Raw genomic sequence first — 15552 nt, forward strand, 5'->3', positions numbered from 1 at the left:
GTTGGGGCCGACTAGAAAATTTTTTTAAATCAACTGCCAAGATACCCTAAATCACTAAATAAAAATAGACAAATTTGACACTTGCTAGAGTGAAAAGAAACTTAAAGAAACAATGTGTTATGCGAGCGAAGCGAGCGAAGTGAGCGAAAAAATAGATGTTTTATGATGTCAATATTGTTGTCAGCAGATTGGTCTTGGGACGCAGTTAGCTTTACATTTAATAATGCTATATTGTACACAAAAAAACTTATAAATTAGCTAGATAGCAAAGAAGTTACCCATTAACTGTATTGCGAGCGAAGCGAGCGAAAAAAATTGCAAGTATTTTATCTCAGTAAAATTGGTCCTGGGCGCAATTTAAGGCGCATAAAGTATGATTTTTAAGATTGGGGCGTTTAAAAAAATCTCTTTTGGCGCCCCTTGCTCTTCGGCGCCCCTTCAAAAAAGCTCCGCTGGGGGGGCCATGGCCCCCCCGGCCCCCCCTGCCACAACGCCACTGGTCATGATGATACAAGTGGCTATACACAAAGTCGAATTGTCACTCAATCGTAATCAGATACTTGTTGATTCCCAGATATTTTCTTTTCTGTCATTAAAACATTTTTTATTGGAATAAAAAGAAAATCTTTTAAAATGTACAAGATGTTGACATTGTTAATATCAAATACACAAAAAAATCCCTTATTTATAGTACTAAAAGGATACCGTGAGACATAATTTTCCTGGTAATAAAATTGGCCTTTTTTGCGGATTTTTTATTTCTGCTATCAAGTAACCTTAAGGTTCAATTTAGTTTTCTACTCAGTCTTACGGTGGAAAAAGTACAACAGGGTTTTGAATCAAAGTCAAAGTGAAGAGCTTCCTAGCGAAATTACCAATGGTATTCGAAGAACAGTACCAGATTCATCGTATTTCAAGTCAGAGAGGTTTAAAACTACAAGGCAAAAATAAAACATATTTACACACTGAGGTTTTAGAATGGCAAAAAAAATTGCTCAATAATATTTTTGTTAAAGTCCTTTTTTGAAAATAAAAATGAGAATCTATATTCTTCCATTCTATTTTAACTTCCTGGTTTAAAAAACTGGTCATGAATTTTACCTTTTTTTGGTTTAAAAGGTTGGTCAATGAAAAACCAATAAATTTACATGTAATTTTTGTTGAGCGACATTCCAAATCGCGTGTATGATTTAAAATACTGTATAAGTCCAATACCGATGTTTATTGTTTGATGGTGTTTGCGGTTTTAGTTAAAATCTTCGTTAAAAATACTCTCTCATTGCATCAAGTTAACAATATGAAAACTCTCCATTATAAAAAACATAAATTGACGCATGCGTACTTCTCCTCATCATTCATCCGCCTCCTCTTCCGTTGGCTTCGATGCTCGCCTCGAACTTCTTCGCGTGCTACGCGCGGACGAGGCGGCTGCTTTTCGACCGCGTGTGCGTTTACCATCGGCTTCGGCGTCTGGACTGGCGGCCGCGTCATCATCTTGTGAGCGCTCATCTCCATTTTCGTCAACTTCCATTTGCCCGTTTTCTTCTTTAGCGTCTTCTGTATTTTTCTTGTTTCCTTTGAGAAAAAAAAGAAAAGAAAACAATTCAGATGATTGAATAATCAAGAAATTCAAGGGTACCAAAGGGATCACACGCATGTTTATAGGAAAAACTATCATTTGATGACGGAACCTTGATCTGCTGGGCGAAGGAGAATTCACAATCTGTTTCAGTATGAAAGTGTAAAAAAAAAATAATAAAAAATAAACATGGAAAAGCGTTCGCTAGACAAATTTTCATTCAGGCTATTTGTATCTTAAGGGCTCTGACCATAGTCAAAAAATAGATTTTAGTGTTTGAACATAAAAGGTATGTTTTAGGTTCTTTAACACTTTTAACAAAGAATTGCCTATATAAATAGCTTTTTAATCAAATCCCTTAAGAGTAATTAAGAATTTAGTTACAAAAATGACGCTATGAACTTTAAAAAGACGTTAATAATATGTTGCATTACCTTCTTTTATAAAAAGTGCTAAGTTTTAATGGGTAATTAACCTTTTTGTTTCGAAGTTTTTTCAAACTGTTCGCAAAGAATTGAACTGTTTTAAATTTTTCGGAAAAATTTTCTAAATTAGTTCGGTAAAAGTTATGGCTGTTTATCTATGAAAAATTGGGTTGAAAAACTGGTCAAAAAGCAATATTTTCAAGATTTTGAGACAAATAAGCTTTTAGAAAAATTTTCCGAAAATCTATTTTTAGTTCGGTAAAAGATAAACCATCTACCGCAAAAAAAATTTCAAAATATTTTTTCTTCGCCGAAAATAAGCTCTTCAAAGTTGAAATACTCTTCTTCGCAAAATTCTTCATTTTCTTCTTCATCAAATTTTTTCATTGCGATTCTTAAGTTTTCAGACTCAAAAACAAGGATAATTTGTCTAACAGAAAATGTTTAACATGCCCCAGTTTTGTGGACTACATCAAGCAGAAATTTATATTTTGTACGTGGCAAATATTAAAAATTCACTATGGTCAGAGCCCTTAAACAAATTTAGAACGCCATGACCCTGCCTAAAAAAACACGTAGAAAAAAACTTTACGTAACACAAACAGGACTGCAAAGAAAGTATAACCTAATAGTTAGTATAACTATGCAAAAAAAAGCACCTCGGAAAAACTTAATTGACAACGCTTACTTCAATCTACAGAATAATGCATCGCGAATCTAAAAACGTAATAAAAACTACCTTGTTCCATAGAGAAAAACTACCCTGACTATCGTTCCTAGATTAAGTTTTTATTTCCTTCATGCAGATCTTATTTTGTGCAGGCTATTGTTCAAAATACAGACGTCAGTCCATGTTTGAGCTTATATACCGTATTACTTCGGATGAAATGACCCGGGGGGTTATTAAATTGTTTGGATTTTAGGAGGGGCCTTTATTCGACGGGAGCGTTTAAAAGAAGGGGCGTTTATTCGAAGTAATACAGTATCCTAAAAAATTACTTTAGAACCAAAGAACACCTTATTCCTGTCCTCAAATTACTTTTATTTCCGTATATCACTAATCTTGTGTTTTAAGAACTAATTTTAAGAGAGGCTAAAGAGTTAAGAGCAATTCGAGGCTGGAATTTTCAAAATTGTAAAGAAGTTTATGATTTCAGGCCCCTAAATGCAACAAAGTAGCGAAGTGAGAAAAAATCTTAAGAAAACATTTCAACCTGAAAACCATGAGCACATAAGAGCAGTTGATGATAAAATAAATCCATTCGGGTGTATTATATATGATCACTTATTACTTACCTTCAGTACCTGTCTTTCTTGTTTTAGTTTGTTCTTCTCCAACTTTGATTTCACTCATTTCTTGGACAATCTGTTCTTCTTCTAAACGTACATGCATGCAACATCAAAATATTTTGAAACTATTCTCTCTTCCTATTCTGAAGATAAACACTATGAACAAAATTCACCTCAAATTCTGATAATAAAGCTGTTCTAAGGTTAGTTGGCCTTGAAAAGTCCTATTCGGTTTTTAGGTAGAATTAAAATATGATTTGTCTAACAAGAAGTGTATAACATAGATAACCTCCCCTAGCCCCGAATCGTGATTCTCTCAAATTCTTTTACTGCTACTCAAAACTATAAAACAACCTAAGAAGACAGCCAGAGTCAAATACGAAAAGAAAACTTTTATTATCCTAAATTATAACCTCTTACTTTAACTTTTCTTTAACTTTTCTTCTACAGTTCAAGCCATTTTAATTTTAGAAGAACTCCACAAATTCTTTTTAAATTTCACTCTCCTGGTTTTCTTTCAAGAACAATATCAAAAGAAAAACAAGCTTAGAAACAACTTAAAAGAACACCGTAAGAACAACTTATTCTTACCTTCACTCTCCTCGACTTCTTCTTCAACTTCGACTTCTTCCTCAATAATTTCTTCCACAATTTCTTCATCGTCATCGCCACCTTCAGACTTCTTCGCTTTTTCGCCTCCTTCACCCTCACTCTCCGATGCGTCACCCTTCTCCTTCCGTCGCTCCTGAAATGTAACGATAACAATTTTATTTGCGTTTAAAATATTATAGGTAAATACTTCTGTCGCTCCTGAAATGTAATGAAAAGGAGCTTCTAACGTAGCTTATATTAGACGTCATCCGCGCTTTTTCTATGCTATTAACGAGATGAAAAATTGGTGAGGTGCTCGCTACTTGGAGCAGTAGTGGATGGAGGATGGAATATTATTCAAGCAATTTTGTAGGAAATAAGCGGTGTATATTTTTTTAACAATATCATTATCAAGGACTTACACCTCAGTTTGATGGCGAACTAAAAACGGAGGACGTATCACTGTGCAACTGCTATGTCGACTGAGCCAATCCACATTGGAAAAATTTTTTGACATAGCATAAATAGGTGCTGAGAAATTTCTTTAAAAAGTAAAGTGTTCAATAAATTTTGAGTCGGACTTAAGATATGTAGTCAACAATGGAGAAGAAAATATACCTTATTTCGTTTAACAGATCGTTCCGCTTCATCAAACATCTCATCGTCGCTTTGCTCTTTCTTCACCTCCTTCTTTTCTTCACCGCCCGCCGATTTACGTTCGGCCGAACGAGATTTCGAGCGTGAACGAGAACGCCTAGAATAAAGAGGGAGTATATTTCAACCGATATTTCGTACAGCTATCAATTCTAAAGTAACGATTGGATTGGATGCCCTTTACCAGGCTCGACTAAAGGCCGGTCTCCACTTGCGCGCGCTTTGATCGCACTTTTTCGAGCAAAGCTTCCACGCTATTGGTCAAAAGAAAAATGAAGCAACTCCATTGGCGCGATCTGACGTAACGGCTGATAAAAGTTAAAATGTATTCTTTTTTTCGAGCGCACGCTACATTTTAAGACGTAATCTTCTTTCCAAGCAAAAAGGATTGAAGCCAAAAGGTGTGATCGAAGCGCGCGCAAGTGGAGACCGGTCTTAACATTTACATACTTATATCTGTGAGCTTATCAATGCAACGACTTCAGACATCTGACACCGTCCATTCTACCCTAGTAAACTCGTACCTAGTCCCCTTCTATACAGCTTTGAACGTAAAGGTTGACAGGCGTATTAGTGACCCACCCATTGAAGTATAAGCCCGAAGGGCTATAGTTGGATTGAAGCCTACCAAATCCTACCAAAGTTGCGCGGCCTAGCGCGGTCCGCCTTGTTTTTACACAAATCACAGCAGATTGAAACTAAAATTTACACCTAAATTTTGAAAAAGACATCACTAGAAAACAAGGGAATCGCTAGATTCAATCCGCCGTCAAAAATACGGCGCATATTTTTAAGGATCTCTTGGGCGAACCCGAAAAACTTTTGTTTCCGGTCCACCGGGTGACGAAAAAAACACTCACCCGGCCGGCCGCAAAATAATTCTTTTTGCTAAATTTCGATCCCAAAACTCGATTTTTTAAAGCACTCGTAGAAGTTAAAATGATGGTCTTCTTTACCTTAAATCTGTAGTAACTTGACACCGCTACAGGCTTCGGCATGAGAAAAATTCACGTGTGATCATCGGACGCCTAGATTTTGATTTATAGTGGTCTAGGTGTGCGATTATTCAAATACTTAATTTTCATCGTTTATATTTTCAACTGTGTTACAATATCTCTAAGAACTGGACACTCTCTTTCATTTTGAATATTTATCTTCAATTGCTAAAGGCTCCAAACTGTGATAACGAAGGGAACTTTTTTGAGAAAAAAGTAAAGTGAGAGAAACATTACCCCAATTTTTTAAATCCTCACTTTATGAATGTTTCTTTTTATTTTACTCACAAGTCAGCATGATTCCTTTTATAAAAACAAAGCTGTTTACTTACTGAAAAGTCCCCACTTTGTGAATTTTTCTATTTATTTTACTCTTTTATAAAAACCAAGTTGTATATTAAAAAAAAAACATTCTTAAAAGTTGAGTTGCAAGCAAGAATTAACAAAAACAATGCAGGGTTTAGTTTGAGATGAATAAAATTTCATTTCTATAACAATGATCAGGATAAAACCTACATTCCAAGTGACTTCTAGGCGTGCATTTTACAGTAGAATATAAAATATCACACGATAAATCACACGCCTCAAAAACTGATTCACAAAAGTTTTTCAAACAAACAAACAAACAAACTAACCCTAACCCTAACGATGATATACGAAGAAAAAAAATGCGGCCTGTGACGACGAAATAAATTTTCACCCGGCCGGTGGACCGGAAAAAAAATTTTTTTTCGGGTTCGCCTAATAAGAACGTGTCAATTTTCCAACGGAGAGGAGTGAAAGTCGCCATTTGATTGTGCAGAAAAAAATAAAAATAGCAGTTGGATCCGATGACTATCTAGCAGAATGAGGACTAGCGCCCAGATTTTCCTACAGGAAATGAGTGAGGAATAAAAGTACCTTGGTGATCGAGACTTAGATCTTGATTTCGATCTCGACCTAGACTTGGATCTTGACTTTGATCTACTCTTTGATCGGCTGTGTGAGCGACCGCGCGAACGTGATCTTGAACGCGAGCGGGATCTTGAGCGACTGCGCGATCGACTTCTGGATCTGCTTCTTGATCGTGTTCGAGAACGACTTCTGCTGCGACTACGACTACGAGATCGTGATCTGCGTTTCACTTCATCCTAAATGTTAAGAAATTGAAGAAATTTTGTACAAAATCTAGTGTACGATTTAGAGATTCACGAAGCAATTTTTTGCGAAACTTGTCGGTGTTTATATATATCGCATTCGATTATGAGATTTAAATGAAAAGAGAGATTTTGTACAGAATACGAGAGAAAATTCGTTGATTATAACAACAAGTTTGAGCTTTTATTCTCATGTCTGGTTAAAAAGCCATTACATTACATTTGTCAAAAATAAACTTTCTCCCAGCTTAAATAGATTTCTTTCATGGGGACAATTTACGAGAGTAAAAATAGACTTACGATTTCCAGTTGAATTGGTTTTCCATTGATTTCAAGTCCGTTCAATTTTTTGAGAGCTCGCTCCATATCTTTTCTGGAGTCGAATTCGACCAGACTGTAAGAGAAGTGTGCAAACTACAATGTTTAAAGAATTTTTCATAATTTTCATCTTTCGCTATTTCTACCTGAGCTGGCCAGGCAGAAAAGCTGACCATTATAATAAAAAGGTGAGACTGTCTGGTTTGACCTTCTGAAAATACAATTATTTCATATCGACTCTATTTGAAACAGGCTTCTGAGAAGTCAAGATCAGTTTAAATTTTAATATTTTAGCCAAAACAATTGATTGAGAACATCTGTTCAAAATCTTTGTTGAAAAACGCCTGTCGAGTTTGTGAAAACACATCAGTGGATCTACTAAATATTACTGAAAATGTTTCACCAGTTTTGATCATGTTTGGGTAGTACATTAAAGGAAGAAATTTTGGCGGGAATTTAATTTGGCGGATGGCCGAAAAAGTTTTTTCAGAGGGAATTTAATTTGACGGTTAACTTGAACTGTCGAACGTGCTAACCGCACTGGGCTCAACTTCAGTGTTTTTAAATCATTCGTAGGCCCAATTGTAAAATTGTAACCAATTTCAACTAAAAACTCATGACCACCCCCTTAAAATGGAAATTATAAAATAGTCGAACGTGCGCACCGCACTGGGCTCAACTTCAGATTTTCCCGTTATTAGAAGGCCCAATTGTAACATTTCAAATATTTAGTATTAGGTAGCAAATATACTTTGTCCGTTTTGGCTGAAACTCGTCCCCAGGCCCCAAAAATCAAAATTTTCAAAAAATGAAAAAAACACCCCCAGATATTCACCCAAGGAACAAGTGTGCCAAATTTCAGCCAAATCCGACCTTTTTTGAAGTGTCCAGGCTGCCAGCCTCGTTTTGGTGAAAAACTCGTCCCCAGGCCCCAAAAATCAAAATTTTCAAAAATGAAAAAAACACCCCCAGATATTCACCCAAGGAACAAGTGTGCCAAATTTCAGCCAAATCCGACCTTTTTTGAAGTGTCCAGGCTGCCCCAAAGTTTTAGCCTCGTTTTGGCGAAAAACTCGTCCCCAGGCCCCAAAAATCAAAATTTTCAAAAAATGAAAAAAACACCCCAGATATTCACCCAAGGAACAAGTGTGCCAAATTTCAGCCAAATCCGACCTTTTTTGAAGTGTCCAGGCTGCCCCAAAGTTTTAGCCTCGTTTTGGCGAAAAACTCGTCCCCAGGCCCCAAAAATCAAAATTTTCAAAAAATGAAAAAAACACCCCCAGATATTCACCCAAGGAACAAGTGTGCCAAATTTCAGCCAAATCCGTCCTTTTTTGAAGTGTTCAGGCTGCCCCAAAGTTTTAGCCTCGTTTTGGCGAAAAACTTGTCCCCAGGCCCCAAAAATCAAAATTTTCAAAAAATGAAAAAAACACCCCCAGATATTCACCCAAGGAACAAGTGTGCCAAATTTCAGCCAAATCCGACCTTTTTTGAAGTGTCCAGCCTGCCCTAAAGTTTTCGGACGGACATACATACAGACAGACATACAGACATTCTCAGATTATAGCTCAACTGAAGTTGAGAATAATGAAAACCTTCCACAGGGATTAGCCCTTGAAGTCTCCAGCCTGCCTAAAAGTTTTAGCCTCGTTTTGGCGAAAACTTGTGACCACGCCCTTGAAAATGGAAATTTTGAAAAAATGAAAAAACCGCCACCAGGGATTCGCCCAAGTATCAAGTGTGCAAAATTTCGGCCAAATCTGATCATTTTTGAAGTCTACAGCCTGCCCCAAAGTTTTAGCCTCGTTTTGGCAAAAACTCGTGGCCACGCCCTTAAAAATGACAATTTTCAAAAAATGAGAGAAAACACCCCCAGATATTAACCCAAGGAACAAGTGTGCCAAATTTCAACCAAACCCGATCATTTTTGAAGTCTCCAGCCTGCCCCAAAGTTTTAGCCTCGTTTTGGCGAAAACTCGTGACCACGCCCTTAAAAATGAAAATTTTCAAAAAATGAGAAAAATACCCCCAGATATTCACCCAAGGAACAAGTCTGCCAAATTTCAACCAAACCAATCATTTTTGAAGTCTCCAGCCTGCCCCAAAGTTTTAGCCTCGTTTTGGCGAAAACTCGTGGCCACGTCCTTAAAAATGAAAATTTTCAAAATATGAAAAAATGCCCCCAGATATTCACCCAAGGAACAAGTGTGCCAAATTTCAGCCAAACCCGATCATTTTTGAAGTCTCCAGCCTGCCCCAAAGTTTTCGGACAGACATACATACATACACACACACACACACATACATTGTCAGATTCTAGCTCAACTGAAGTTGAGAAAAATTAAATTTGGAGGAAAATTTAATTTGGCGGAAGAAGGACATTTTTGTCCCAAAAATGCCATTAAAAAGGAAAAACCTGTTTCAAAGCCTGAAATAACACATATTTGGGGGAATAAATGGACAAAATCCGCCTAATCTGCCAAATTTTCTTCCCACCAAAATTTCTTCCTTTAATAAAGAAGAGTAAAGAAATGTAACTTTGACATCAGCCTTACCCTTCTCCGACTCGCTTCTTGTGTGCGTCTGCGAATAATACGGATCCAGCTTTTCCAAAGACTTCTTTCAAGTCCTAAGACAAAAAGAAAGAACATAAGAATAAAATTTAAGCGAGAATAAAGGTAACATGGCTCATATCCATACCAAATGAGAAAACTTTTAAACTCGTTCAAATTTGGTTGATTGTGTCGTTGCTGTGAATTGCGAATCATCGGGTTTGTGATGGTATGTTGCTGATTGCACATTGATTGAAACTGCAGCTCAATGTTCAACATGACAATTACATTTCAAATGTATCAATCCGTTCCTGCAGATGACAAAAAACATCTCGAGTAGATGCATAATGATTTGTAATTGAAGTGTATGAAAATGTGTCACCGATGGATGTTCGTCGAGTCTTTTAGAGTCATTGCAAGTGTTATTATGTGCGAACTACCGTTTACGAAGACTGCGGATTTTCCATATAATAGTTTCGATCGATCGCACCATCTACTAAAAAGGGATGCAAAAATCAAGCATCTCGTCTTTTTCGTCATCTTGTCATATCAATCTTTCTTCCGAGCCGGATATATTGATTATATAAGTTGTCAATTGTGATGAAAAATCAATCGAACCGAAGGCTTGAAGTGAAAAACAGGTCCAAATGCGGCTCATTCACAAGATAAAAGAACGGTCGATTATGTCGAATTAATTGATCAATTCGTCTGCTCCGACAATAACTACCAATGATAATGTCCTCCGTAAATACAACAAATTCGCTCAACATCGTCTGAGTTCAATCCAAGCCACAATAATTTGTCTATTTTAAAATGTATTTGATGGAAATTAAAGTTGCTCTTCTATCAATATCCTCGAGGGGAAAAAAAGCTGGAGAGCGTAGGCTCAGAATTCAACAAGGGTATTCAGTGGGCACTAACCCAGCTCTACAAAAAGCGGGGTGAAAGACTTGAAAGAAGTTCAAACTTGGCTGCTCAGCATGTAATTTTACCATGGGGGAGATTTTCCCATCTTCCAGAACAATATCTTACCTGTTCCATAGCCAAGTGTAGTGTTGCCGTAATATCTAAACTTTTTTATCGTCTTGTGTACGTCCGTGTAAAATTTCGAAAACTTGTAAATTTCGTAAATACGTATCGTGGAAATTACGCGAAAATAACGTCTGTGTATACGCTTGCTCGTAAACAAAGCATAAGGATAACGCGATTGCGAGTGACGGCAGCTTATTCCGTTTTCGAGCATTTTCTTTCGTAACGAATTTACGCGTGGCAATGGTTACGAATAGCAATCCAAGTTTCAGGACCGAATGACCGAGCGACACAACATAACGTAACGTAAAACAGCTCGTAAAATTTACGTAAATACGGGGAGAAATAGTCGTAAAATCTCCCTGATCACGACAAAACGAGCTGTAAAGAAGAAATACACAAAAACATTTCGATTGATGGCTACACTGCTTTCTCTCAAATATTGAAATATCAATCTCTTTTTGCTAAACATCGGGTCCATTTGGCAGAGAGAATTTTCTTTCAATAAAGAAAGAAAGGGTGTAAATTTGCAATACTTTGAAAAAGATTCAACATTGAGATCAGTGTCTAATAGAACTGACATTCTTTCCATCTTTCTTACTTTCATTGAGATAAGCCCTCTTAAAAGGCCCTCAAACATGTAACCCATCATGGACACTAAATTTGAGGTCGGCGACAAATCTAAAGGATGGAGCTAAATTGTAACTTACATGGAAATCACATCTAGTTGATAGGTTCTTGACCAGAATTCGATAGTCACTACGCAAAGGCGATCTTCTACGTGAGTGGTATGAGTCTCTGAAGGAATAGAGGTTAATTGTGTCAATTAGGGAGGGCCATACAATAAAACCAAGGAAACCACCAAGGAAATATATTTGGCAGTGCAAATGACGTAAATTTTACAACGCAATATTTGCTTTGCAGCCAAATTACAAAAAATCAGTCTCGTCCTAGCGGAAAAAAGATTTCTGAGTTTCGGTAATTCCATGTGATGGATCCAATGTTGCTTATGAGTTTCATCCTTAACTTCACTATTTTGAAATTTAATAATTTTGAGATTTCAGGAGTATGAAAGAGGGGTCCTTCCAAAATCAGTATACTTTAAATGTCAGAATTTTTCCCCACCAGAAAATTTTGTCAGGCCATTTGAGAAAGTGTTTGTAATTTAATTTAATTTAAGAGTGGAAGTATTTGTTTTAATGATTGCATGATTGTTACAAAAGATTGCTATAAAACTTCAGAAAAGGAGAGTATTTGAACATTTTTTATTAATAAGTTTAAAAAAATTAAAAATTTTGCAAATTGAAAGCTCTTTTGATTTTTTTGCGGGAATTAAATTTCACAAATTGCAAATTATTTTGCACTAAACAAACTCCTAATTGTTGTGCCCCCCCCCCTCATAAAAACAAGACATGACTAATACCTAAAAAAAACCATCTAGTTGGATTTTGGGTAAAAATATTCGATGTGATTGGAATACATCAAACAACCTTCTATACAACAATTTCTTACATTCATTCAATACAAGGGGTTACTTACCTGTATGAATCTCTTCTGTAACCTCTATCATGGTATCGACTTCCACCACCACCACTACCTCTTCTATAACCAAACTCTTTCGGTGTTCGTGCATGCTCCACTGACATTCTATAACACATAATAGACATTATTTTAAGCTGATTTTGAAAATATTTAAAAACAATAAATGTGCATTTAATAGGGACCACCTAAAACCTGCATATAAGCAACGATATTCCAGGATATCTATTGAAAAAATTTATAGCACAAAGTAAGAAAAATATATACCTTTCACCCCAAAGCATGCGACCGTGTAAATCGTGGACAGCATCTGATGCATCCCTCGAGCTTTCGTATTGCTAGAAAAAAATGATAAATGTCCAAAATATTACATGCTTAAAATATTACATATTCTGTTGAAAATATAGTTGTGTCTGATCAAACAAAGTTAGTTTTTTGCAATAAGGATTACAACCTTTATTGAAGGGAAGGCTTGACCCTTCCCTCTGACAACTATGATTGAAATGGGTAGGCGTACTGGCAAGGCTATGAAAACTTGAGAAAAAACAAAAACTTACGATAAAACAGTAGTTTCCTTTCATGGAAATATCCTTGACACGTCCGTATCTGCGAAACTCTTTTTCTACATCACGCTCTCTGATGTCTCTGGGAAGTTTGCCAACGTAAAGTCTTCCACCCATCATGCTTTTGGTTGGAAGAACAGATCTTCCTTCAGATCTTCCTTCATCGTAACGAGGCATCTTGAAGTTCTTAGTTTTTATTTAATTGACTAAAAAGAACACGTAGTAACATAGAAGTTTAATACTTGACCAATATCTAAATTTTTGAGAATGAAATTTCATTAAGATCTCGAATTTGATGGTTTCGACAGCATCAGAAGTTCCACAATAAGAATGAATTATTATGATGCAATGCTCTTTGTAAGAGCAAATCTGAGCAAATTAAAAAAAAATAAGATACTTGTTTGCTAATTAAATGTTTCTATCATTAATCTTGTTACAGTTCACACCAAAAGAGACACAAAACAATTATCAACAATTAATTTAGTTCAAGCTCATCATTAGAAGACTGTCTTTAAAATTTTGATTCTATTTTCTAATTATTGAGCATAAAGCGCTCTGACAACATCATCTTTTTTGAAAAGCAGCTTATTGCAGACTAAGTTACTACTAAGGAAATACAAATAAAGATCATTCACGTAAAAAAGAAAACAAAATATTATTTTTGGGTGTCAACATCAGAAACAGTAGGATCAAGAAAAAAATTACACAATAAAAAAGTGCAATATTATTGATTTTTATTTTTGCATAAGTTGCAGTTAAGATACATTAGATATAGGGATATTTGGAATTTTTAAACTTCCTAAAAAACCCCAGCAAAATATCTCATGATATCTATTTTCTGCTTCTTTACAAATACATCAGAAGATAATTTCCCCTCAAATAAAGCCAGATCAATGAAACAAAAGGCACATATAAGAACTGTTATAATTTAACCCCAAAAAGAGTGGTCTCTTTTTTAATTTTTAAGTTTATAAAACACTGTAAAAAGAGCACAATTTTGGTAAGCTTTAGTTGGCTTTGTCATTCTTTTAGTCTCATTTTGAATATTATTCTAATAGTTAGTTCTTATCACAGTCAAAAAATCTCAAACTTTTGATAAAAGGTTATTACCATCAAAGTTTCAGATTTTGCTTATTTTAACATGCTGAATATTTTAAAGGTAACTTCAAGCTGTTTCGAGCTATTTTACAGTAAGTATAATTAAGTAGTAGGCGTTTTGTACTTGTCGTTTTATAAAATCAGTTAGTGGAAGTACCTCAATTTTAAGCATGGTTCAAAGTTCACAATAATAACTTTCTTTTTATTACGGAAACCAAACGAGTGAGAACAAGTCATAAAACTAAAAGTCAGCGCTCCATGGTTGTGAAGTAGTTTACAAAATTATTAAGATAAAATGACATACTTTTTTAACAACCATTTTCTCTACAAAGCCTCTATGTAGGAGAATGTATCTTTCTATAAGAGATTTTTTATCACTTCACGGCAGATTAAAAAGACAATCAGAAAAGGAAAGCTTCTTTGTTTTTCATTTTTGCAATTATGGGGAAGAATGAAATTTTCAGAAGATGCTTTATTTGATGTGAGGATTTCCGTAAAATCGCGATTCCCCATGGTTGCAAAATGGTGGCTATGGGCAATTCCTTTGTTCTTTTACTATTTTCTCTTGTTCTATGTGATGTAAAAACGCTTCACAAATGGAAGACTAACTGAAAATAGTGATTTCTCTTCTCTTTTCAAAGATAAATGTTCAAGTTCACTTTATATTTTCTTTTTCTGCCATTTTAGAATAAAAAATTTTAAGGTGTCAGCCCCTCTAATTTAAATTAAAAAAAACAGGGAATTAGGTATGATTGGTTTTGAATTCAAATTTGATGTGACAGTTAATATTTTCAGTTACATAATTTGTGGGACTCTGGACTCTCTCCCCCCCCCATCAGAATTATTTAAAGTAAAAAGTAGTCGAGCTCCAGTTTTTGTACTATCCCTAGGTAGGAAATTAAAATCCTGCTAGCTGCAAGGGCGAAAAAGTTAATTTAGGATTTGTCTTACACACATGATTTTTAGAACCTAAAGCAGGGGGGGTCAGTGTACTAGAAGGCGGCATGTATGTGTACTACAAGGTATTTTTCAAAACTTGACACCCACCCACCCCTGAAGTACACCATACTACATGGAAAAATCCCAAAACCACCCCATACCCCCTATTTACTACCGGGTAGTACCTGGAAAAAAAAAAAACCACCCCATACCCCCCATTTACTACCGGGCACTACCTAGAAAAATCCGGAAAATAAAGAAACTTTTTCCGAAAATCAGAAAATCGGGTAAACATTTTTCTAAAAATCGGGGAAACTTTTGTTCGGAAAATCAGGAAATCGGGAAATTGGGAAAACTTTTTTCCAAAAATCGGAAAACAGGAAAAATTTTCTCAAAAATCCAAAATGCGTGAGAAATCAAACTTTTTTCAAAAATTATGCAAGACCATGTGGAAATGCATGAGTCTCACACCCAATGCGTGAGAATTGGCACCAATGTTGAATGTTTGAATTCAAATGTTCGAATGTTTACATTGACTCGATAAACCTTCATTTCAGTGGGATCTAGTAGGATTTCAATTCATTCCAAGAAGTTCGGAAGAATGATCTTGGACAAACTTGGCTTGATCAATTTATAATAGAACAACTTTACATTTCTATTTTAGCAGATAATTTCTGAACCTTTTTGTTTCCACACTTTTAACATCGATTTTGGACCCAACACCCCTATTTTGGTACACAGGTAGTAAAAATCAAATTCGATTTTGGACCCAACACCCCAATTATAGTACACAGGTAGTACATGACAAATTTTTTTCTTACACACCCACCCACCCCAGGATACA

General features: G+C 35.7%; 1 protein-coding gene across 2 annotated transcripts; it reads right to left on the reverse strand.

Annotated features, from left to right (window-relative positions):
- Positions 1-549: 549 nt before the first annotated feature.
- LOC136809771 (serine/arginine-rich splicing factor 5-like) lies at positions 550-12882 on the reverse strand. 2 transcript variants are annotated; one of them, XM_067066329.1, is made up of 11 exons: positions 12666-12882; positions 12376-12446; positions 12109-12216; positions 11280-11367; positions 9544-9617; positions 6971-7064; positions 6435-6664; positions 4504-4639; positions 3886-4039; positions 3301-3381; positions 550-1575 (listed from the first exon to the last, which is right to left on the reverse strand). In XM_067066329.1, the coding sequence occupies exons 1-11, from the start codon at positions 12846-12848 to the stop codon at positions 1352-1354; spliced, it is 1443 nt and encodes a 480-aa protein (XP_066922430.1). In that variant the 5' UTR covers positions 12849-12882; the 3' UTR covers positions 550-1351. The 2 variants fall into 2 exon arrangements, with proteins under 2 accessions (XP_066922430.1, XP_066922439.1); XM_067066338.1 differs by lacking the exon at positions 3301-3381.
- Between the last annotated feature and the right edge of the window lie 2670 nt (positions 12883-15552).

This window comes from Clytia hemisphaerica, unplaced genomic scaffold (genome assembly GCF_902728285.1).
Source record: "Clytia hemisphaerica strain Z4C2 unplaced genomic scaffold, Clytia hemisphaerica genome assembly, whole genome shotgun sequence".
NCBI lineage: Eukaryota > Metazoa > Cnidaria > Hydrozoa > Leptothecata > Clytiidae > Clytia > Clytia hemisphaerica.

Coding starts and splice junctions, on each gene's coding strand:
- LOC136809771 (XM_067066329.1), bottom strand. CDS start 12,848: ATGCCTCGTTACGATGAAGGAAGATCTGAAGGAAGATCTGTTCTTCCA. Junction 3,382..3,885: donor AGAAGTCGAGGAGAGTGAAG/GTAAGAATAAGT, acceptor ATGTACGTTTAG/AAGAAGAACAGATTGTCCAA. Junction 1,576..3,300: donor AAGAAAGACAGGTACTGAAG/GTAAGTAATAAG, acceptor TTTTTCTCAAAG/GAAACAAGAAAAATACAGAA.